Genomic DNA, 24658 nt, shown 5'->3' with positions numbered 1-24658 from the left:
ATAATCACACAGGCAATTATATGTAGGTGCTTTTATTAAGAGCTCTGGGAATCAGGGGCGCTTTCGCCTCAGATCTGATCCCACCATACATTGAAGAGGAACGTGTTTTTATATTCTATCGTTATATAACTTACATGTTAATTATTAAACTTATATTGTTCTATTGTATACAATAATTTTTAGCTAAACATAGCTCTCTTAAGTTCCCAGTGTAGTTTCTCATGATTCTTCCTATGATTATATAATAATTATATTTAATTACTAAACAATCATCACATCTAACAATTATATCATTTATCATACTGCTTACGTGAATGCACTGATCTGAGAAAACACAAAGCCTAACATTTTCAGAATCTATCTTTAGCATTTTCCAAGGTCCCACTATCAGTAGGATTTTATTCGCTATACTTATCGGTTTTTATTTATTTATTATTACTAAAATACTCAGGAAAAATAAATAGAAAGGTAAAGCTACTCCTACTGGATAGGAGTTAGTGTTTTTCTAGACAGAAAATGCATAGAAAGTGGCAGCTGTGGATTCAGCAGTGAAGCTACAGCATTATTCCAGGAGGAGCTGCTCACCAGGGTTAGTAAGGTGGTGTACTAAGAATTTAAAAATAAAATCCCCCCAGGAAAACTCCAGGCAGCTAGAGCTGCTTTTCAGTGGTTTTCCCTTACAGCATTAGGTGTTAATTGGTAAGACACAAGTAGTATTCTTAGACTTGGTTTTATACAGTACAATTCCTAAGCTTCCTAGAAATGTTGAAGGACTAAAAGAAATGTATAAACATAAAACTGCCTGTAAGTACACAAAACACCCTGGTTAGTTCACCTTGTCTTCATGCTTTGTCATGACACTCCCACATTTCCAACCCCCAAAGAAATGAACAGAGCCATAAGAATAATATTTTAATTAATATTAATACAGAAAGAGCACATAGTACATTCCTTTCCAGCAGCAGCTCATTCAGCCCTACCATTTGAAAAAAAAATAAATTAAGGCTAGTTGAGGGCAACCTGATCCAATGGTTTGTTTCCCTTATGCCTTCTTGGAGACAGCCTTGTAAGCTTAAGAGACTATTTGTGCACAAAACATGGGATGTTTATTTAGCAAAACATCAAGAACAGATAAAAACATGCTTTGTTACAGTGGTAAAAATACACAGAGCTTTCAAGCTGCTTTTTACACCAGCTCAGTTGGGAAACCACCCCAGTCTGGTATGCAGCACGGTGGTGCCTCGGGATTGGATGGAACTGGCAATTGTCAGGGATCATGGTGACCACGCTCAGCTACTCAGTGGAGTATAAAGTGCACAAGAAAAATAAGTGCATTGAAATGAACCATTTATGATCAAGAGCAATTCTTGTTACACACAGTACTTGCTTAAAATGGGAATCTCACAGGCTGTTCAGTACAACACAGTACTACAATTTTCAAAAGCACAGAATCAGTATCACATATTAGAAAGACATTTACTGAACATAGATATTTTTGTAATTTTTTCCTCCAATTATCTCCCCTGCCCAACAACAAGCCTTCTGATGTAACTTACAGTGGGTTTGGTTGGGGTTTTCTTGAAGGATTTTGTTTGCTTGAGTAAATCTGTAAGGCATCACCTTTAGCTAATACCTCCTCTTTACCCTCTATGTTCAAAATAAGCAAGGATTTAGTGGCACAGTGATTTGTTCCATTTTGAATCCCTAGTTCTAAAAATGTTTAGCAGAGCAGGCAAGTTGCATGGGATGAAGGTTTTTTCCCCAGTTACAAAAGTCTGTCCTATGAAACTTTACATTTTTACAGGCTGTCAGGAACCATGTTGTCAATGTATTTTCCTACTCCCAGGTTAAGGCCATTGTTAGCAGTACTTATGAGCCAAACCATGAAGAATGATCTAAGTGCTATTAATCTGGGGGGACATTCACCATATGAAAAAAAAAAAGTAAATATTGATTGGGAGGTTTCCAAATGCATTAAAAAACAGAAATGCTGGGCGCTTAGTCACTGGACTCTTTGGGCATTACAGTTAACAGCAGTAGATGCTTAGAACGCAAGCTTCAAAATAGCTTATTCAAATCCCCTACAAATATATGCTGAAGGCTAAAAAACACTCAGAAAACCCCACCTTTTCTACCCTTGCATATAAGTTATTTTACAAGTTTCCTTTCACAGTGAAATCACTTTTCTGTTTGTATACTCATTTCTGAGAAAGGAAATAAAATTGGGGTTATTTCTGTAACATTTCATTTACATTGCCAGATCACCTCCAGTGCAGTGCAGTACAGAACACAGCAATACATTTTAGATTAAAAGAAGACTCCTTGATTGCCAAAACAATTTTTTTTGCATGCTGTAGAAGATATCTCTGCCCTCTTAAGCGGGCAACAAACTAACCATGTAATCATACAGTGCTTGCAAAACTATTTACCATTTTGCAACAATCTATAGTACAAAGGCAGGCTGCAGAGCAGTGCCTGCCTTTCCAAACAGTATTTGTCACCAAGAAGCGTGCACAGTAAAGAATATTCCCTGTGTGTCCCACGGGAAGAGTCCACACTTCTTTTCCTTTTCCAGTGAAAGGCCAGGAGTTTGGAGGCAAGAAGCCAAGTCCATTTACACCCATGTGTATTAATTCACTTCTGCCAATCGAGTATATCTCCTGAGAAGCTGGATACTTTCCAGCTGTATGAAAGAGTGGATATTTTGCTACAAGATTATTCACCTAGGAAACTTTAATATGGCTGCCAATTTCAATTCTCTCCTCTGGCCATAGCAGGTCCAAGGCTGTTCTCCAAGCTCAGGCAGGAAGAGGAAATGAGGCTGAGGGGAGATGGTTGGAAAGATGACACCAGTGGAAGACACGTGAAATTAATGCACTAGGAAAGTCAAAAATAAATCTAGAGCTAGGGAAGAGAAAGAGTCCAGACATTCAGACTGGTCTCCTGGGTGCAGGTTTGTGCTTGGGCCTGTGTTTTCTCCTTGTTCTAAGGGGTCACTGCCTGGACCTCCTTCCAGGCTGGGACACAAGGGGCCTGATTATAGAATCCATCACCTAAAACCTCACCAAATTTTTTCAGGAGAGAAAGAGGTCAAGAGCTCTGTACTAAAATAAAAGAGTCTGGCCAAGGAGCACAGACTGATTAAATAAGGCAAGGAAACATGAAAGCCAGGAGACTCTTCAGGCCAAAGCAAGGGTGACACTTCTAATAACCTCGCTGCTCTTGAGAGTGAAAGGTTAGAGCACACTTCATGCAAAGGCTAATGGAACAGATCAACCCCCTCAGCAGCCCCTGCTTCTCATACATTAGTCTTTCAAGCAGTTTTCAAACTTACTACCCTCTATGGTAGAGTGTGTCCCAAAGAAAGATTCTAGGTTTTCCAAGAAAAACAAAGTAACCACACTTTCTACAATAAGGGATCAGTCTCCATTGCCTTTAAAACAGCGGCTTTTTCAATGTGGTTTTTCCTCTGTTAAATTTGTCTCTTCCCTTCTACAGACTTGATCCCAAAAAGGAAGTTTCCATATAAAACAGTTTAAGAGTTGAAAATGTACAGTTCATATAGATGCAATTTGTACGACCAGATGTTACTGTATATATATATAGTTGCATGTTTGCCAGTAGTGTAGACAGAAGTAGCTAAAAGGCAACTAAAACAACAGTATGTCATTGCAAACAGGAACCAGAAGACTTCAAAGTATAGTACTTTACATAAACACAGGTTTTGCAGCTTTTCAAGTTAGTTTTCATCAGGTACTTGGTATACAGTAAAACTCTGATCTACCTTTATGTATAGTTTCATCTTTCCAAGCAGAGATTTTTAATATTCTCTTTATAATATTACTAATCCTGAAATGAAGAGTCAGATGCATAACATTCCCAGGCAGTAGCTTAATGTACTGTAGAAAATTCAGTTCTATTTACTAAGGACTAGAATTCACTTCATAACATTCCCTGAGGCAATCCATGATTTTATTGTTTTGTCCTGGAATCATTTGTGTACAGTTGCTGTTCTGTTCCAGACTGCTTTGTTTCTTTAAAAATAGACACTTAGAAAAAGACATCTGTTAATTTTCATTGCTAATTTTATATTTTAGCAATTATGCTTCCACTTAATGCCCTCTTCTTTTCCTCTCTCTCCCCTCCAAAAGTTGCAAGTTAACAACACAGCAAGTCTGTGTGCTTGATTTTTGCAAGACAGGGATTCAGACCTTTAAATGAATGTTAATTTTTAGAACTGAAAAGAATGTAGTAGATAAGAGAACATAATATGCAATGAGCAGTCTAAAATTTATCTTACTCAAACTGAAGTTATTCTCTCTTTGAGAGAGAATCTATGGTGCTAAAAATATCAAGGGTGAGAACTCAGGGTGGGTGTAGAGAAACACATGAGAATCATCATCCCTGTCCACAGAAATGCACTGAGCTAGAATACTGTATCCTTACATTCCCAATGGACTAAGGAGATTTCTCCTGATATAATTCCACCTTTAACATTTAAAAAAAGCCTGTGTATCATCAATGCACTTAAAGCTTTTAAGTTTTAGTAACTTAACTTTGTTTATAAAACAAACACACACAAGCACACTTCCTAGAGTGCAAAATGCTTAAATACTTCAGTGACAGAACTCCATGTGTAGTTTTTGGAACAGTAAATCCTCTGGATGTCATAGTCAACTTCTTCCATTGCCAGCAACGGTTGCAGTGAACTACCCAAAACTGCAGCAAACCCAAGAGTGGGTGACTCTGTACTGTCTCCTCAGTTCTGCAGAGATCCTAGTTCATTTGTATAAACTCATTGTTGGACTTTGATACATGCACATGTAAGCATCACAAAGCAGTCTTCGTGCACAGCCTTGGATTTTCCTGGAATCCAGTGAGTGCAATTCTTCTAGAGACATCTTCAGGTATTCACCAACTTCTGGACACGGGGTAACTTGTGGAATGTTAAAGCCATTCTGACCTCCTTTTAAACCATTAGGAAAAAAGGAGAAACAGATTAGGAGAACATCTACATATATTTGCTATTCAAAATGTACTTTTATTATGATCACTGGAGCATCACCAGTTCTTGAAAACACCTTCTAAAAAACTTAAACATGCCACACTGGACTGCTGCAGGGTAAACACCTATGAGAAGTGCACTGTTTAAAAAATCACTATTAGAATCAGAATATCCTGTAGTATTTACCAACAAACCACACCCACACAAGCACCACACAAAACCAGGGGGAACTCTGGGTTTTCATTAACACTAAAAATTCTGTGTGACTTTAGGAAAGTGACCTGAATACACATCTCACATGCACTGAATTTGTTAATAACATGACAACCAGTAACAGCTGATGAATTTACAAACCACCATGTCTGTACCTGCCTTGCACGACTAAGGCATGGTTTGCTCCTGGCCATTTTCATAAAACTGAGCAAATTCAAACACCACAAGTATGGACATCCTGCTGTTCCCAGCAGAGATTTTTAGCTTATGAAGAAAAGCTCAAGAAAAATATTTGCAATACTAAACCCCCCCCTAAGATCAGCAGGAGATATTTCCAGCATCTCATATGATCTGAATTCCTGAAATAAAGTGGTTCTTTACAAACATCAGTCATACATATTTCAAGCACTCTGAAACAAAGCTTGATTGTCTTCTGGCCGTTGTAAGAAACCGACTTCACTTCTGTAGCAGTACCATTTTCATCAGGAGGCAAGACTCCTCTCCCTGCCAACTCACCCAGTAACAGAGGGGTTCAAGAATACTTCATGCAAAAAGTGTTACTATGTGTTTGACATTTCATCTATTACTGTTTTTCTTAGGCACCAGAACTACAGAGTCCATATTTAAACAGGATCCGTTTAAAAAGCGGCATCTAAGAAAACAGTTGTTTTACTGACATTTGTATTATTACAGGATAACAATTTTCCACTGTTAACTCTAAAGGGATTCAAAGGAATAGCACAGATGTTGTAATGTGTGACTACTTCCTTTATTCTAAAGACAGATACCGTAAGTCATTTAAGAAAAAGAAATTAAAATATTTGTATGCTAACTAATAATAATGTACATCAACAAATATAAATGGAAAGTACATTCCTGCAGTTTATTATTTAAAATTGTCTCTGCCTAATTTGCAAAGCGTAGAAATATTTATAGGGAGTCCTACTAGGAAACTTCTGCAGTTACTTCTGTACCATCTAATTACCAAGGTATCCAACTGAGGTGAAATTCAGAATACTCAAATCAGCAGCTGCCATGAAATCAATGCGCTACGGTAAGGCTGATCCAAGATCAGTATCCCAGCATCGAGCACATCAAGTTAAACTACGCTAATATCCCCAAAACTTTAGGGAAACAATCCCTGAAATCTAAACCACACATACAAAACTGTAAGAGGAAGTGAAGTAGTGAAGGAGAGGTTACCATCCCGATCTGCCATGCTGTCGAAGAAGAGCCAGGCGGAGTCGTCCCGGCCGTACTTGACGAAGGCCACGTAGTGGCTGGTCTCGATGCACAGCACCGCAAACAGCTCCATCTCCTGCCAGGGGATGCAGCCGTGCCGCCAGTCCCAGTCCGGCAGGTCCTTCGGAAGCGACAGCGGATTGAATTTATGACTCTGTCTCTTGGGATGAAGATGAACCTACAGTTGAAGTGATATTTCAGAAAAGAAAAAACACTCTGTAAGATTATTTGTTTCAGCGGCAGACAAAGCTAAAAAGGACATTACTGCTGAACAGAAGATTAATGGCGTTAGAGAAGGAACTGCAATAATAGCAGCTGACTACACGTTTCTTGTATTTTTTCCCCACCAGTGTAGTTCAATATTGCCCAGAAAATTTAAATCAAAGGTTAGAAGGGAGGTCAGGTTTAATGCAACAGTTTTCTACTATGCTCAGGTTTGAAAACAAGCCGTGATTGACATCTTCATGCAACTGCCAAACAGCAAAACATAGCATTTCTGTCATGAATTTATCAACTCTAACAAGGTAGCAGGATCATGAAATTAGATTTAAAACACATGGTTACTACTTCTCCACTGTGTCCAGTCCTGGATTTGGCAGTTGCCATGCTGATAAACACATTGCAGGAGTCTGATCTGTCACCAAAAGAGACACTTCACTTGGTGGGTGGCAGCTACACTGGTGCCGGTGAAGAAGTCTCACTCTTCTGCCTTTCTTTCAATTACCACAGCATTAACCATTTGGGTAAAACCCATGTGAATACCAAAGACAAGCACTGACCTGTGTATTGCATGTTTTGCAGAACTGCTTGATTTTGCCAGCAGAAATATCAGTGTCTTCATAACACTCCCTGCACTCGTACATAGCGAGCCCTCTGCAGATACGGCACTGCCTGGGAGCTGCAGTGGCAACAAAGATATTAGTCTCCAGGCTGGGGAGGCTTTGATTTTTAACAAAAGGAATATGAAAATGAAGGACAACTATTACTTTACATGGAGAATGACACTACATTTAAAAAAAGTTAAAATGAGATTGCTAATCAAAGAGAAATGTACCAGTCTATTTAACTTCTCTTTGGTGCAATGTGGATTAAGAGAAAAACATTTACACTGGTAAGTGGAAAAACAAGATGATAAAAACGTAGTGCATGAACAAGCAAATTTTTAAATCATGTTAGCTCTCTCTCATCTAGTGGTCTTAGCTCCTACAGCTGTCAACACCAGAAAAAAAGAAAAAGAGAAAAAAGCATAAGCTGATGGCCAAGACAGTGAGAGAAAAGGCCACGGCAACTTCAGAGATTATTATTCTACGAAATTTTGTCAGTTCTATTAATTCTTAACTCAAATTTAAAACCAGGTATCCTTCCTTAGGATAATGCAATGAAAAATTCAGTGGACGACCAATACCAGAAAATTAGGTCACAAAAAGAAGTGACATAATTAAGGCTAAAAAATGCACAGCCACAATATACCACAGGTGCACATCTTCATCTCAGGCTCCCTTCTAGTCTAATGAACACCTTTGCTACTAATAACTCAATTTTAAAAACAGTCCTGAAATAAGTTCAGTTGTACAGGTTCTCAAGACTTAAATAAAAAAAGAAGTTGTATTCTATATATTCTTCTGAATTAGAGCTTCTAATTTACATGAGGGAAAAAAAGCCTTCTACCCAGCAAAATTTCATTTCTCCTCAGCCTGAGCACCTCTCACTATCTTGGTAACTATCTAACAGAAAAAAACCCCAACAAACCACCAAAAATATCAGGAATACTTTAGCTGTCTTAGTCAGTCTCAGCAACTCTCTTTCATTATACAATGCAATGTTATTTACTTACTGTCTTCAAGTAAGTCTGTTATATTTAATTCCAAGGATGGAAAAATTTTATTGAACATTTTGAAGTCTTTTCCAAACCGGGGCATCTGGATAATCAGGCAAGAGGGTGCCTAGGTAAAATGCCAGAATATAATGTAATGAATTTGAGATAAATAATTATCTAACTTTGTAGACATCTTCTAATGCCATAAATATATTCATGTTTTTTTAAACTCACAGCCCACTGACAGAGGTATCTCACAGTATTAATCCTTAAAACAACTCAATGGCAGCAGCTAAGAAGTTTTCTTTTAGTAATTCTTCACCTAAATCATTTTGATCTGTTCAACCAAAGAATACATCTCATTAAGTTAACCTTAAAATGCCTTTGCTATGTAGGTATCCTGGATCACTGACACAATATTCCCATTTCCAGCATGTCTGCATGTTTTTGCACCAAACCCCACTGTTCTCCCATTGCTGAATGGACAGATATTTAGGTATGATCACTTCTAATAAGGCAACTGCTGTCACCAACCTCTGCAAACTTCAAGTTGCTGTTGATGAATGACCACTCCAGTAACTGCTGAATTGTTGGGACTCCAACTTTCTCATTTTTGTCCATAAAAATTTGATAGAAGTAACAGTCTTGTACTTTCTGACCTGCTGATCTAAAAACAGTTTTAAAGAAATAAAAAAACAACAGAAAACAGACTCTGAAACTCTACTGTAATGATAACTGTATCTTCTAGGAAGATAACATCTACATGAAAATAGGTGACAAGACATCCTCTCTGCATTGAAATATATTGTGTTTAAAAAAAAACCCAAACAAACAACAAAGCCTGACAAAGCCCAGCCCCCAGCCCCCAACAACAGAGTGCCAGGCAGTCAAGTATTACGTTTGAATTGATTATGGAAAACTTTAAAGAAACAAAATCAGTGTGAGTTTCAGAGCATGTTTTAAAAACATATGTCTGTGCATGGCTGAATTACCAACTAAGCATCTGCATCAAAAACTCCAAGACAATAAAGCAGCTTTCATTGGAGAGACAATTAGGAGTTTCAGTAATAAAATATCAAATGAAACAACACTAATTATCTTCAGTATGATGGGTTTAATGAAACATTTCCTCTAAATCAGGGTGATATTTACACTGCTTCCTGCAGTGGAAGTCTCACACAGATGGCTAATGCTGCTAGACTTGCTCTATAGTTAGCAGAGAACTCTCCAAAAGGATAATCCAAATTCAAGGCTGCCCAGCTGTAATTGTTAAGACTCCTGCCACACCTAGGCCAGCTCTGAGGCAGATTACCACACAAACTGCCAATGCAAGCAGTCTGGAGAAACTTCTTTATCCTTACCATAAGGGCGGAAAAAAGGGAAAAAACCCTTTCCATTAAACACACACATCCCTTACCACAAAGCAATTATCCTCTTAAAAAAAAAAGAACCACAAAACCACAACACATTTTGTATAGCTAGGGAGAGGGACACGGATTAAGCTACCAATTTAAGTATGTTTTGAGGTCAGATGTTCAAAACATAGAATTATCAAATATCAATGTTCTCAGATTGTGTTTCTGTTAAATAAACATAACTCTGATATATTTGGGAGGAGATCTTCAGATAAGTAATTCAACCTCCTCTGGAAGTACAAAAGAAAGGATATAAAAGATGATGCTCAGGTTGAAGAAATGTTTTTTACTACTATAGAGAAAAAACATACAGGACTAACTAGCCTCTAACAGCAAAAGAAAACCATTGGGTTGGAGCTGTTTCATCTCACTACCAAAAGTTCCTGGGAACTTTCATCAAATTTGCTATAAACTGTAACCTCCTCCAATCCAGCCAGCATTTAAGCCAAAGTTGCTTTTCAGAGTATTCAGGTGTTGAGAGGATTCTAAAAGCATGATGCTCAGTGTTATCACTACTAAAAAAGAAAGGAGATTTCTGCATGGCCCTTGAGGAGTTCAGGTATGTGCACAATACACACAAACTCTGTGCTAAAGCTGAATGGTGGAACATAAGTTTTGTTCTGTGTATGGCACAGACACAACAAAGCCCTGGAAGGCCAAAGAAATAAGCTTCACCTTATTTTCAACAGTGGCTCAACTCTCAGAATATGGTGAAATAAAATATTCAAAAATTCTTCCGGATCTGGAGGTAGGAGAGAAAAAAAGTTTTGTCAGCATGCAAAACCAGACACATTATTCAAGACTCAGTAAAAGTGACAGTTTTCAAAATTTTCACAGAAAAAAAGTAACAGTTAAGTTTTACAGCTCTATTACCCCAATAAGATTATGACAAACTAGAAATATTTTCATGACAAACCTCTATTTATTCTTTTAAATGGCCCTAATAAAAGTACAGGCTCAACCGGGTAACAAAGCTTTCCAGTGAAGTTAAAAAAGATGCTCTGTATTTCAGAGGAATCATCTAGCACCACACAACTTTTCCAGGAGAAATAAAAGCTTTCAAAATGAAACAGTGAATCTGCAGAGCCAGTGAGGAGCAGTGAAAATAACACAAAATCTACACCATAGTCCCAAGTTCAACTAAACCAGAGACCAAGCTCTCTACCCAAGAATGCAGCCAACAGCACTTCCCAGAGGGCTGTTCTCCCCCACCACATTTGCTGTCTGTTTCTCTCCCTGCCACTAACTGCAGTAAATACTGGTTCCAGCATACAGTACTTACAAAAGTGGTATTCTCTTGAATAAAAGCAAAACAGTTACATAATACAATGCTAATTAATCAATATATGCAGCAGAAGACGAAGAAGTTGGGAACTGATTCTTCTAACATGATTTGAACATTTTGTCTCTTAAAATACTACATAACCATTGTAATAATGAAATGTTGTAGTGCAAAATTTATTCCTCATAGATCAAAGTGACAATTTGAAAGAGGACAAACACCGCAGCCTTATCAGTATTCTCCACTAACTGCTAGAAGGGAGTTCCAGGGGCACAGGAAGGCACTAAAAGAAATCCAGGCAGTGGAAGACTCCAAAAATTGTTCAGCTGGGGTTCCTTACATAGCTGAGGAAACAGAAAAGACCTTTCTAGCAGCCAGTGGTCACTCAGATCTCTGCTCAAGACACTGCTCCAGAAAAATATCTGGGTGTTTTGTTCTGCTTTAATTATGTAGCAAGGTTCCTCAGTTCCTTCATTTTAGATGAAAAAGAAAAGCAAACCTCCCCCATTACCTTTTTCCTCTGAAGTGAATCCTGATGCAGCCTCAACTTTTTCAAGTATTTTCCTCAGTTTCATTATTTTTGTAGCACATACATATCCATATCTAAGATAAATGGGTTTAATAAGCTATTAGCTAGTTTTTGATCAAGTCAGAGCAGTAAAAGAAAAGCCAAAACCAATTACTTAAAAACTCAAATACAGGTTCTCAAATCCTTCTTGAACTGCATACAGTATTTCTTCAAAACTACATACTGATTTCTCATATTTAATCTGACTCCTAGTTTTCTTAATGTAGTATAAATTTAATGCAATACTCAATGTTCTTTTACAACCTTCAAGAGCATTTTAATCATCAACTTACCAGGATAGCTATTTTTGGATTTGTCAGTTAATTACTTTTGATTTGTTTTCACTCTAATTTGCACAGCTTAATACATCATTTCAGAATGTCACATAACAGCACTGTGGGAGTTGTTAACAAAAAAAAAATAAATTCAATATTTGAGAAAGACACAGAGCTGTACTGCTGACCTAAGAAGCTGAGGCTTTGAGCATTCAGTCTTTTCCCCCAAAGTTTTAAAGCATGATTAAAGGACAGTAAGGCATTCAGCCACCTCAGGCACCTGAGATTTCTGCTACTCAGTGTGCATCCTGCTATCCTGCCTGTTCCACAGACCCTGGAACACAGCAGGCCAAGCACACACTCCCTGACAAGAACAAGGCTTCAGGGGCCAACATTTCTGTTTATCAAAATAAAAACTTTGTCAGAAATTGTTCAGTGACAGCCCACAGAATTTTGGAACTACAACTGCATTATTCACCTGTTTGAAAAAAATTAAGCTTAAGAACAACAACTTTTCATTGAGATTTTTGTTGCACCTCCTTTGCTCATTGTACCTGAGAAATTATAAAGGTCATATTAAGTTATTTTAATAAAAGCATTGTGGCCACTTGCAGACCACATGTAAAAAGTAATGAAACTTTTAAAGCCCTGCTAAATCTATCAAATTGTGAAACTACATATAAGATAACACAAATAATTTTCTTGTCAAGTACAATAGCATTAAGAACATGTAAAGATGAATGCTGTGAACAAACATAACTTGTATTTACCAATACTTTTTTATTATTGTACAATACTTGTACAAATTTTACAATTGCTTTGTGCTGATCCATTTGCAAGTAAGACACTAGTGAAAATATTTCTCACCCAACAATGAGTAACTCTTTCCAGTTATCACTGATTAAATTTGCTATGAAGAAAAAGTAAAAATACTTAAAAAAATACACTGAGTAGCAGCAGATAGCTAAGCTTCCCAGATTTGCAGTAGGAATGCAAACACTGCAGGATCTCTCTAATTCATGTTAGACTAGAGACCAGTTCTTCACTTACATTCTCAGAGGATTCACAATCTCTGTCCTCAGCAGCTCCTGAGTCTCACTATAATACTCTACATCATTAATTTCTTTAGGTCTGAGTAGCACAGTGTCCAAAACAGAGCTAAAAGAAAACAGGCTACAAAGAAAAAAGGAAAAGGAATGTTGTTTTGACCATTCAGATGCCTGAGCAACATAAGACAAACCAAGCAAAGCCACAGAAGAATTAAAGAACTAAACAAACTCAAAAAGAGGCAGTTATGGACAGGGGACACAGATGCACTAACTAGCAAAGTCCACTCCAACCCAATATCCTCTCTGCAGCAAAGTACAGAACCAGTTACCCAGGCAGGGTTCTGCAGAGCTGTAAGAGGCATTTCCCTCCCTCCACCCCCTGGCCTGTGCTCTCCTGATCCTTCAACCATTTACAGGCCAGGGACTCCCTCTGTCCAAACAAGCAGATCCACGAGGGCCAGTGCAGTGTGGACATGAGCAGCACTGCACTGCTGGCACTGGGAGAGCACAGGGACTGCAGCACAGCACACTGGGAGCTGCACAGGAATTCACAGACAGTCACTCAAGCAAAGATCACATGTTCTGCATTTCTAGCAAGGGATGCCACTATACAAATGATGAACTTACCAGAATAAGGTGGAGTCTAAGTAACAGGAGTTGTAATGACCCTGGATACCTTTCTTCTTTCCAATCATTGTCTCTAAACCTTCTTTTTCCATTTTTGGAGGAGTGTTTTCTTCTACCACTTCACTTAAGTAACCTCCAAAGGCTGAAATTTTTTTTTTCAAAAGTCACTTTAAAGCCTCAGATTTTATCCCCCTTGAGATCTTCCTAGTAATATTTTATAGCTAAGTTGCTGCCTTAGAGTAAGCATTCCTTCTCTGGACTAGAACAGCATTTTATCATAGCTGAGACTCACTGTCTTCCAGAGAGTGAACAAGGCCTTACATTCCACACCAGAGTGCTTCAGAAAGCCTGCAGCACTGAATTAATTTTATCCAGTAGGAATGAAGTTCTCTTTTCATTACAAATGCCTTTTTCACACTACCTTACAAGTATCAGACAATTTTCTTTGCTGTTGTCCCAGACAATACAATGCGACCCAAGAAATCTAAAATACTTGAAGTTAGGGAAAAAAATAAGTTTTTCACCACTAACTTCCATCATAAAAATACATGCTTTTCTTTATTAACATTTAGAGACTAAAATAATTTGATGTTATAGATTATAGAAAAATAACTGCCTTTATTTCTTTTAATGTAATCATACAGTGCTAGAGTTACAAATACCATTTTCAGCAAGATTGTTTTACAACTTCTAATGTAAAAAGTGTACAGCATAAAAAATTCCCATAATTTTATGACATTTCTTTAAATATATGAACATTTTCTTGTTTTAAAGCATAAAGGAATAATTCAAGAACCACTGTATTCTGTACAGGGGCTGATCTGTTATTCATTAATCTCAGTTAAGTAATACTTGTACAGATTTCCAAGTGCTCAATAAAAGAACTTCTTGCAGGAATGAATGAAAGCAAAGCCCTGGCCAGTTCCCAGCTGATAAACAAGAAATAAGCAGAAGCTCAGTACCTAGAGAGTTGCAGCGCTCGATCTGGTTGGAAACAGGCTGCAGTGAGGCAAACCTGGAGTCTGGCCTGCAGCTTTTGAGTTTTACAAAAAGAGCTTTCTTTGGAGCACACGTGAAGTAGCGAGTTCCTTTAAATGTCCCATCCGTGCAGCCTGCACATTCATCTTCCTGCAAATCCAAGTGAGAAGGATTCAGCGTTTTTCTTACTTCTACAATTCTGCAGTAAGACATTTGATAAAGTATCTACCCACAAGTCACCCTTCTGCTACTCTGAAGCATGATACACAGTTTCTGCAATTTAATATCCAAAGCCTCAACTGAGGTGTTGTTCAACTGGATTTATTGAGAAAATTAAGACTAGCACACTTCTTTCTTTCTTCATGCTTAAACTTTCACTACATCCAAAATAAAACAAAAATTCCACCAGAAGCAGCATGGGGGAGGTAGGAGGAGAGACTGAATTCAACCTGGTCCAGATTCCTTCTGTAGTTAGAAAGAGCACTTTTTACCACTTAATTGAAATCACTGAGCATGGGATGGTGTGAACAATTTCAGCGTGATTTGGCTGCACAAGAAAAATGCCTGCTTCAAAAGGTACAAAATGTACATCAAAAGAGAACACAAACTAGGAGTAAACAACAACAAGCTGTTACCTTTGAGAACAGGATTTAAGGTACATTGCCTGCTCACTAACAACAGCTAGGCTTTAATGCAGAAATGCAGGAGTGGGACCCAAGTTAATGCACGACACACTAAGGAGCAGGCTCAGAATGCCTGTGGCAAGCTATGGCTTCAACCTCACCCTAAACACCCACAAGGATCAGAACTTCTTGGTAATAGCTGGAATTCCAGTCACATTCTCACATACCTTGCTGATGTTTTACATAATTTTACACTGCTTTATGTAATATGTTATTGAACAGTATCCCAAAATAAAGACCCCCCCCCCATCCCCCTAACTGTGTACACATTAATTTAACCAATATCCCATCACAACCTTGGCAGCAGCTGCCACAGAGAGAATGTCAGTACACAACAGCAATTCATGTTTGAGGCAACTGTGGGGTTTTTTTACAAAGGGCCCACAGAAACACATAAAGCACATGGCTGTCAAATCAACAATATCACTACTGTCAATTATCAAAACCAGCCTTACAGCTCTGACAGTCATCACTCTGACTGCCTGCTTGCTGATACGCAAACAACAAACAAAAAGTTACATTCAACAAAGACCACTATAGCTAGAGAATTTTATATAAATTTCCACTTAAAGGACCTTTAAATTTCATTTTTCAATTACAATCTCCATAATGTAAGCAAAGGACACTCCTCTAAAGCAAGGAATTGATCAGCCCTACAAAATCCTTTGCCCACTGTGATACAAACAGATCCTACTAACAGGGTAAGGTGTGGGGCAGCCATAAAAGTCAGTGCTTATCAAAGAACTTATCACTAAGCAAATCACTTGGCAACCTGTTTGGGCAAATCCCCAGACTGGCTGCTTTTCCAGTGTGTAAAGACACCAGCTCTGAGAAACAAAACTAGTAATTAGCATTAATGTGAACTAGAATTTATATTTACCAGTTCCAGTCCTGCTAACACTTCATTTACTCCAGGGGGCTGGCCAATCCAGCGGATTACTCCATAGAAAGGAGGATTTTCTTTAACTTCAGCCAAGGAACCTGCTTCAAGACCATGTGAGTTTCCAATTGGACTTGCTGCTGATGGACTGTCCTGGGTAGCTGTAGTATTCACATCACCCATGACAGACTGAACAGATAAAGAGAGAGGACTATGTCCCATAGTACCATTAGTACTTGTTGTTTTTGTCAAGCTAAAGGGGAGGGAGTGAAATCTGTTTTCTGTAGACACAGAGTTTGTTAAAGGTGGCTGCAGTGGTGGTGAAGAATGCCCAAATCCAGAAGAAGAATCAGTAAGTGACTTTGAAGGGTCTTCAGCAGCTGTTAAAATCAAAACCAAGATGTTAGTAAGCATTGGGGGTTTTTTTCTCCTTCTATTAAAAAAGGAAAGACTTGACTCTCAAACCAGCAACATCTGATGTAACACATGGGAAGCACTAACAGCAGCTGGGGACATTTAGGAAGACTTTTGTCACTTGGTAACACTAGAGACACAGAACTGACTGAGCAGACACTGCTGCAGTCCCACTACTTTTACCACAAGCAACAGAAATGAACAGCACAGAGAAAGGAGATGTTAGAAACTACAGAAAGGTTTGGAATGAAATCTTTTTTTTTCATCATCACAGAAGGCTTTTTCTTGGAACATGAGTTAACAGCCCCAAGGATTATGACTGCAGGGGGCAAAACCAGAAAGAGCTCACTGGTCATTGTGACTGAGGAAATTAATTGGTTCACAGCTTATAAATACATAAATAATTGCAGATATGATTTGCAAATGGAAAAGTGCTTATTCCACTGACTCTATCACAACATTGGTTCTAAAAAGGGAATCTATCAGTGTTTACAAGGAATAAAGGACTTAAACATGTCATGAGCAATGTAATGCCTGATAAGAGAGATCACAACTACATGGAACAGCACAAGCACTGTGTCTTCTCTCATCTCTCTACACAGACACAGAATACCTTGAATTGGAAGGGTCTCTAATACACTATTGGTATTTACAGAACAAAAGCCTCATCTTCACCCATTCTCCCCATGCTGTTTCATTAAATGAAGTTAATGTCTTAAAAACATTAAAAAGACATCTGTTACAGAACCAAGAACAATTTTAACCCATTTTCTTTTGTGCTTCAAAGAATTCAGGGGTTACTGCCTCTACAGGTTTCTGGTGTAACTTAACAGTTTAGTATTTATCTCTTCAGTCATTAACCCAGTAAGTCACACTTTTCTAAAGTTCACCAGGAAAAAGAAAAATAGGTCTGCAAGCAAATCAAGATATATTGATCCTTCAAGTATGTGCACTCATACAAGAGAGATTTTAAAGAAATAACTTTTTAAAAATACAGAAAAAAACCCACGTATACTTAGATAATTTCCCTGCTCTCACTTCCAGACTGATTAGCAAGCATGGCAGAATACTGTAAATACAGTTCCCTTGGATCTGTAACACAGCTACAAAGACAGGCAAAGTACAATTCCTATAGAAACTCAGCTACAAGGAATACTTCTAGTCTTCCATCCCAGCTTCAGCTTTTATTTTGCCTGTGAGATGTGCATTCCCACAGAGCTGCACCTGAATTGCCAAGAACAATCTCCTACATGCAGAATAAAACCACAGGTCACACCAAGACAGAGTACATTTTCACAGGGGTTTCAAGATGCTTTTTGTGATGTAATATGTATTCCACTATGACAACACAGTCCAATAGTTTTACATTTAATCTCATCCTTATTTTATTTGAAGAACATAATACACTCTAGTTTTGTTTTGTGGGTTTTAAAAATAAATATATAAAAAACTATCCTCTCTTTACCTTCATCCATATACCATGGGGATTTTGTTTTTGTTTGAGGCTGAGAGTCAACTGATGAGCCATTTAATGTGTAGAAGACTTCAGATCTGCTTCTATTTCCAGGTTCAGAGGTAGATCCTGGAAAACAACATATTTTATTGAAGAGATTAATCTCTATTTACAAAAGGTCACCTATACTCTTATTTCATTGTATAAATTTGTTAGTACACTTTCAAGAAGACACAACTTCCACAAAGGAGCAAACACAGGCTAACACAGTTCTAGGCTTACAAGGCAGAAATCTACACCAAACCAAAACACACTCTGAGCTGAAATCTCAGTCACCAAGGTGAAACGAAGGCAGAAAACTCCTCTCAAGAGCAAATTTTTCATGACTATAAATTATGAATATAAGAAGGTATTTGCAATAAAGCTGGTTTTAAAGCACCAAAATTTCACAGTAGGCAAATAAATTACTGAAGATCATCTGTGCCAGCATCCAATGCCAGGTAAAATGAAAACTTACAGAATATACTGTCATTAGTATTTTACTACACTAGTAAAATCAAGACACACTGAATTTTTATTTTTGTCTTAAAAAAAAAAATTTAAAAATTGCTTTTCTTTCAGTTTGTTTGTTTGTTTTCCCCAGGAGGGTTTTCAGACTTGAACAATAAACAGAGTCGAGGAAGTTTATATTTTGGGAATTCAATTCTGGTTTTGAATCACAGCAAAATTAATACAGTCACTATTAGGGAGATCTGCTCCTGAGTTAAAAATTTTGAAGTTACTACTTTTGCAAGAAGACAATAGCAAACTGTATTTATTAAAAGCCAAAACAAAACAATAAGTACACAGCACACTTCCAGAGAAAGTGAATGTAGCCCTGACCTGGTAATACGGCCAAGAATTTTTGCTAAACCTCAAATTCTTTTTCATGAAAATGAAGGTGGTTTGAGCAATCTTAACTTAAACTGTCTATCACCTCTACAATGATTAAATTCATACTAATATTCCAGAGAAATTTAACTTTTAAGTACAGTTGGACTTGATCTCAAAAGGTCTCTGCCAACCTTGGTGATTCTGTGATGATTCTTGACATATAACTGAAATAAATCACCAACTGAGAGAAAAGACAATACTTTCTTGCAAACAACAAATTTTTGTAATCTTACAAAAGTAAAGAAAATTCCTTCCATACATACCTATAGCCTTTGGCTTACTATGATTGAACAAGCCTTTGTCACCACTTCTTGAGGTATAGGCAAGCTTGGGAGGTCTCCTGTCCTGTGACACAGTCTCTAAGACATGGCACATGAAGAGAGTATTAGCTTCCCTTTGCTACATTTTCACTGCATTACACAAAGCTCACCTCAAAACTGAACAAAGCTCTGCCATCACAAGCTTTAACACTGAGCAGAACAAAGCCTTGTTTGGCACATGAACAACATTTTGTGTGTATACAATCTGCTTTCATCACATCAGCAACTGCTTGCTGCAAAGTCTACCATTACTTCTTGAACATATCAAATAAGCTGACTTCACATCCTTTAAGTAGGTATGTATTTCTATTATGGGAAACAGATACAAGAAATTTTAAGGTCTTTCTACAAACACATCTACAAGAAATGCTCTTTTCAAAAAATGGAGAAGTCCCTGTGAATTCTCCAGAGAAGAACAGAAAATCTGTGCAAAAACATGCATATCAACTAAACCAGCAAGCAGGAGGCCAACATAAGAAAAGTGAGTCAAACTGAAGTGTGAGAGCAACAATTACAGACTACAGATTCATTAGAACCTGCCTAGAGATAGTGCCTAAACAAAAGTCTCATACAAACTTTTCTTTCTTCAGAAAAGGTAACAGGAAACTGTACAAGTTAACACTATTCGTTGAATTACTGCAGTGAATTTTTTCCAGAGACAGGCATTTCCAAGTATTTATTCCCAGAATGCATACATAATCCTGTCAACACCTTTCAAGCACAGAAAGAACAACTTTCTGATCAAGATATTTGAAACCCTGGAGTAAATTGAACAACAGTCCATAGAAAAGATTCCCACTACAGACACTCACATATTCAAGAAGATTACACACTGCAGAGTATTGTAAATACTATACAATTTGACAGGAATTTTGTTCAGTATTAAAGCTTTTCTACTGGTGAGACTGAACCCAAAGGAGGGCAATAATGAAGAGAAATGTAACAGAGAAGGTAATTCAAGTGAACTTAGGAAATGAATTCTGCAGTACTGTTTTAATCATATAACTGTGCCTAGTTGGAGGATGTCCTAGATGTTATCAAAGTCTGCCTTCTGGTTAGGAAAGCAGGGCATACCTGGAATAACATCATTGATATGCAAAAGAAGTGTACTTTCAACACTTGCAAAACTGCACAGCTGTATTCCATTATATCTTCCATCCCAGTTTCCAATCGGATTATCCTAAAAATAGAAAAACACATTACATGTATCCCAAAAGAAGATTTACATCATACTGAGTACACACATATGCCTTTAGGAATATAAAAAATAGGAGAATTAAACATTTGACAACATCTACTTTTTCCTGTAACTAATTTTGTATTTAGAATAGCCAAACATTACAGTCTTTAAAGGCAAAAGCTTAAAACATTATCTCTTGAGAAACAGCTTCTACTTTAACAAGCATTTTCCTTCTAAAAAACATTATTGATAAACAAGCTAGAGCTATTCCAGTGCATTTTTAGGAAACAGGTAATGCAACCAAGAAAATGGAAACATCTAAGCTACAAAACCAGAACAATCTTGAAATGCCAAACATTTTTAAGCTGTTTGTTTTTAAAAATTCATATTGCTAGAGATAATTTTTAATTACAAGCTTCCCATTTTCTTGAAAGATCAACTTTTGTCCTTGAAACTCACTTTTAAGGTAGAACTAAGTCAAACAAAACAGTTACACAAAAAAAAGCTTTTAAAAATGGCTAACAAAAGAAAAAGACATCCAGCCTACTTTTTTAACAGGCAGAACAAAGCCAGTCTCACAAGACAAACACTTGACTGCATGACTGACACCTAACATGGCAAGTAGCTCAGTGGAGGCTCCTCAGAGTATTTTGCCTGAACTGTTCAGCATCAAATACAACACCATTTACCTGATGCCAAGAAAATTACCACCAAATGCATCTTTGAATACAGTGTTTATTTCCCATTTTAGGTCAGCCTCCGCTGAAGTAGCTTGTGGATAATGTTTCTTCTTCTACGTGCATGTCATTCACTAGCTAACACACATGCAGAAGTTATTAAAGTCAGATTATTTTCTTACCATGTCCACTCCAACAACGTATCCTAAACTTTCGTTTCCTGGTAAGACATCACAGAATATAACTGTGCCATACTCTATACTCTCTCCTATCTTCAGAGAAACCCTGGAGTTGATCTCCAGAGGAGGAAGTTCTACCTGCATTGCGTCAACTGGAGCTGCATAGTCACTTTCCAGTTCATTGTCATCATCTTCCACCAGCTCCAGTTTGTCCAAAGCAACAAAAACCCCACAGTCCTCATCACATCTGAAAAGCTGCTTGCCTTGGTACTGTCCATCAGTAAAGCCCTGACCACGACCTTCTTCCTAAGGGTCAGAGGAGGAAGAAGAGGAAGGAAAAAAGAGATAAAAAAACCAATCATGTATTTTGTGAAAAACAGACTACTAATAAAGCAGTAATATAAGCCAGTGTTCTGGATCAATTGCACTAAGAATTTACCTGATGCACTATCATTACTGAGAGAATTCTGTTGTTAGAATCTGTGGCAAATATACAAACTGTCTATCTTCAGGGAGTAAAGAGCAAGATGTCACTAGATTAGAGAGTAGCTGCAGGCAGAAGCCTTTAAACTCAGAGAAGCATGTTTTCTTCAGATGCAAATCTTGCTTCAATCATCAAATTCTTGCCATATCAAGACAAGACTACTTCATACTAGACATAATGCTAAGCATTCAAAAATTCCACTTAAATACCATATAAAGTGAGACCATTTTAACACTTGGGCCTGATATTCCCTAAGGTTCTTCCTCAGGGGGAATTACAAAGAGTTCAGGAAAAGTTTAAAGAGTACTTTGAAAATTATACTTCTACAACGAGAAGAACTCTCCTCAACCTAATTCTTCAATAGCTTATGGTTGGCATTAATTTTGCAGAAATATCTCACAAGGAGCACAGAACAGATACATTCTCTATTTTAACTAGTTGCCATTGGACTTTTAGGGATCACCAAAAACAGCAGCCCTAAAAGTCCAACCCTGCATTTACTGACTGTATCCTGACACAGGCAAACAAAGTACTCAACAGAAATCTGAGAGTCAGATATTCACTATGAGAGGGCTGTAAATATTTTTGCCCAGACAAGCTGTGGATGCCCCATCCATGCCAGTGTTCAAGGCCAGGATGGATGGATGGAGCTCTGGGGAACCTGATCTAGTGGAAGGTGTCCCTGACCTAACAAGGGGTTTGGGACTAGATGATATTTAAGGTCTCTTCCAAGCCAAACCATTCCACAACTCTATGAATTAAATTTTTCTGGGCTAGAGGACTCAGAGTATGTTCAAGTCTTTCTGCCAGCCCATGCACCACATCAAGCTTCACTTAACATGGAGATTACAAGGCTGATGTGATATGGCAAATTCACATAAAAGTACTTATGAGAAGACTGAAAGTAATGGATTTTAGGGGTAATATGGTCCAGAAAAAAAATTATTAGGACTTCCTCTTTATACTGAAGACATATTTAGCTCACCTCACAAAGTATATGATACCACCCCTTAGCAAGTAACTTACCAGCAACTCTACTCCAAAGTATATCCCTGTTAGGGACCTTTCTTGCATTAAGGGTCCCCTGAAGCGAACAACTCCAGGATATTTCTCATCCCCTGATCTCAGCTGTACTCTAACAGGAGAGCCAATATCTATCTGCACTCCTTTAGCTAACCTGCTTTTGCTCTTAAACAAACTGTATCTTTCCTCACAGTTAGTAATAGCCAGAAGCAACTCAGCTAGTTTTTCATTTATTTCTATAACATCCTTCTCATCCACGAACAAGATTGCATGAGGCTGTTCCAGAATCTTTAATCCAATCTGCAGTTTCTTGCCTTTACATGGAATATTTCTGGAGTGTGCCACAGAAGAACGGTCTTGAAAAAACTGCCCAATGCTACCTTTGGGCACTTTCAAGAGCTTTTGAGTCTGCTTGTCTATGACACTGCATTCTTGGAGAAGCAAGTAAAAGATCCTCTCTTCCCAGTAGGATGAACTTGCTTTTTCTTGACTCCATAAGCCTGAATTCATTGTGATTAGAACTTTAAAAGCTGGACGGAAGTCTTCAAGAAAAATAAGCTCTTGATTAATGCGCAGTGATTTTTCCAAATTCTACTGGAGGGTCCAATCTTTTTGAAACAATGCAATATTCATTTTGCAAAGAAACACATTCAGAGCAGGAAGCCTAGAATAAAAAAGAAAAGAAAAAGAAGGCAAAATTGAATTGGGTAAGCACAGCTAGCCTTACGTAAAACAATTTAAATCCGTGACCAACTCATTCCTCATACAGATCAGAGTTCAGCAAAATGCAAGGTAGTGACCACAGTCCCAGAACAGCTACTGTACTGCTGATCATGGACAGACCCATTTATCCATTTCTGCTCCTTATTGCAGTGTATTTCATTTCCTTTTTTAGTTCCTTGTGAAAAAAGGGTTGTGGAAAACATGTAACGAAATGCAGAAAACAAAGGAAATACACATAAGTGAAAGCAAAAAGAAAACTTAAGTGCAAATGAACATAAATAAACAACCTGCTCTATTTACAAACAGTATTTTAATGAAACTTTCCACTGTAAAGCTCTTTTCCCATGCTTAGTGACTACTTATTTCTGACAAAGTGTACTGCATCTGTCATCCTGCATAACATTTTGATTTAGTGAAGCAGAAAATTGTGTTGACAAAATAGAGCAGCACAAAATGGGAACTGTAGTAACTTATAACAGCCATTTCTTTAATAGAAATGGACAGTTCCAGTAATATACAATATATGAAAACCAAATTGTGTCAGCATTGCAACATGCAATTCTCAGGAAAAAAAAATGGAGGCTCTTATTTTTATCATTCTAGAAAGATAATTCACTTCAACAAAATAAGAAATACTTTCAGTTATTAAAATACCACGTAGCAAACATCTCAGTTAGACATCATCTTTAGAACTACAGTTCACAACTAATAAAATGGAAAAGAACAACTTGAAAATACTTCTTTGAGCATGTATGTCAATAGTTTTGATCACAGTGGATACATGAAGAAAGATCTGCAGTACCTTAGCAGGATTTGTTCTTCTAAAGATGACAGCAAAGGGCAGTGTAGAAGTTCAGAATGTATTGTCATGTAAATGCTCCTGTTCCCAGTCTGTGATGCCACAGTTTAATTCAGTTAAAGGACAAATCTCAACGACTATTTATACCCAAAGGCAAATAATCTTTGTCCTTGTGCCTAGGTACCCTATTTCTGCACAACTTTTCTCTGATGGCATTCAAACAGCACAAAATCTATTTCTCCTACCCTGTCTGAACCCAGTCTCAGAAGCTATTGGAAAGCAATGAAACCCACCAGCCCTGTAATTATTTCCCTCATCTTTTTAAACAGAGTATTTAACAAAACTCAAAGAAAAGCAGTAACTAGAGACAACCTGGAACTTGGGCAAAGCCTCATCTTTCAGTCCCTAGGACCTCCCACACTGCTGCGCTGCCTTGTGAG

General features: G+C 37.7%; 1 protein-coding gene across 2 annotated transcripts; it reads right to left on the bottom strand.

Annotated features, from left to right (window-relative positions):
- Positions 1-897: 897 nt before the first annotated feature.
- CYLD (CYLD lysine 63 deubiquitinase) lies at positions 898-23362 on the bottom strand. Of its 2 annotated transcripts, none has more exons than XM_031061471.1 (16): positions 22700-23362; positions 21328-21495; positions 20228-20333; positions 19097-19192; positions 17913-18029; positions 16034-16413; positions 14455-14620; positions 13493-13634; positions 12867-12989; positions 11485-11576; positions 10367-10433; positions 8811-8943; positions 8295-8403; positions 7240-7358; positions 6422-6638; positions 898-4966 (listed from the first exon to the last, which is right to left on the bottom strand). In XM_031061471.1, exons 1-16 carry the CDS (start codon positions 23204-23206, stop codon positions 4782-4784), a joined length of 2727 nt encoding a protein of 908 aa, XP_030917331.1. In that variant the 5' UTR covers positions 23207-23362; the 3' UTR covers positions 898-4781. The 2 variants fall into 2 exon arrangements, with proteins under 2 accessions (XP_030917331.1, XP_005426501.1); XM_005426444.3 differs by having other exon boundaries at positions 21193-21495; positions 22700-23299.
- Positions 23363-24658: the final 1296 nt, after the last annotated feature.

The sequence above is a fragment of the Geospiza fortis genome, unplaced genomic scaffold (assembly GCF_000277835.1).
Source record: "Geospiza fortis unplaced genomic scaffold, GeoFor_1.0 scaffold405, whole genome shotgun sequence".
NCBI lineage: Eukaryota > Metazoa > Chordata > Aves > Passeriformes > Thraupidae > Geospiza > Geospiza fortis.
Note: the sequence above shows the minus strand (reverse complement) of the source record. Positions and strands in the feature narration are given on the sequence as shown.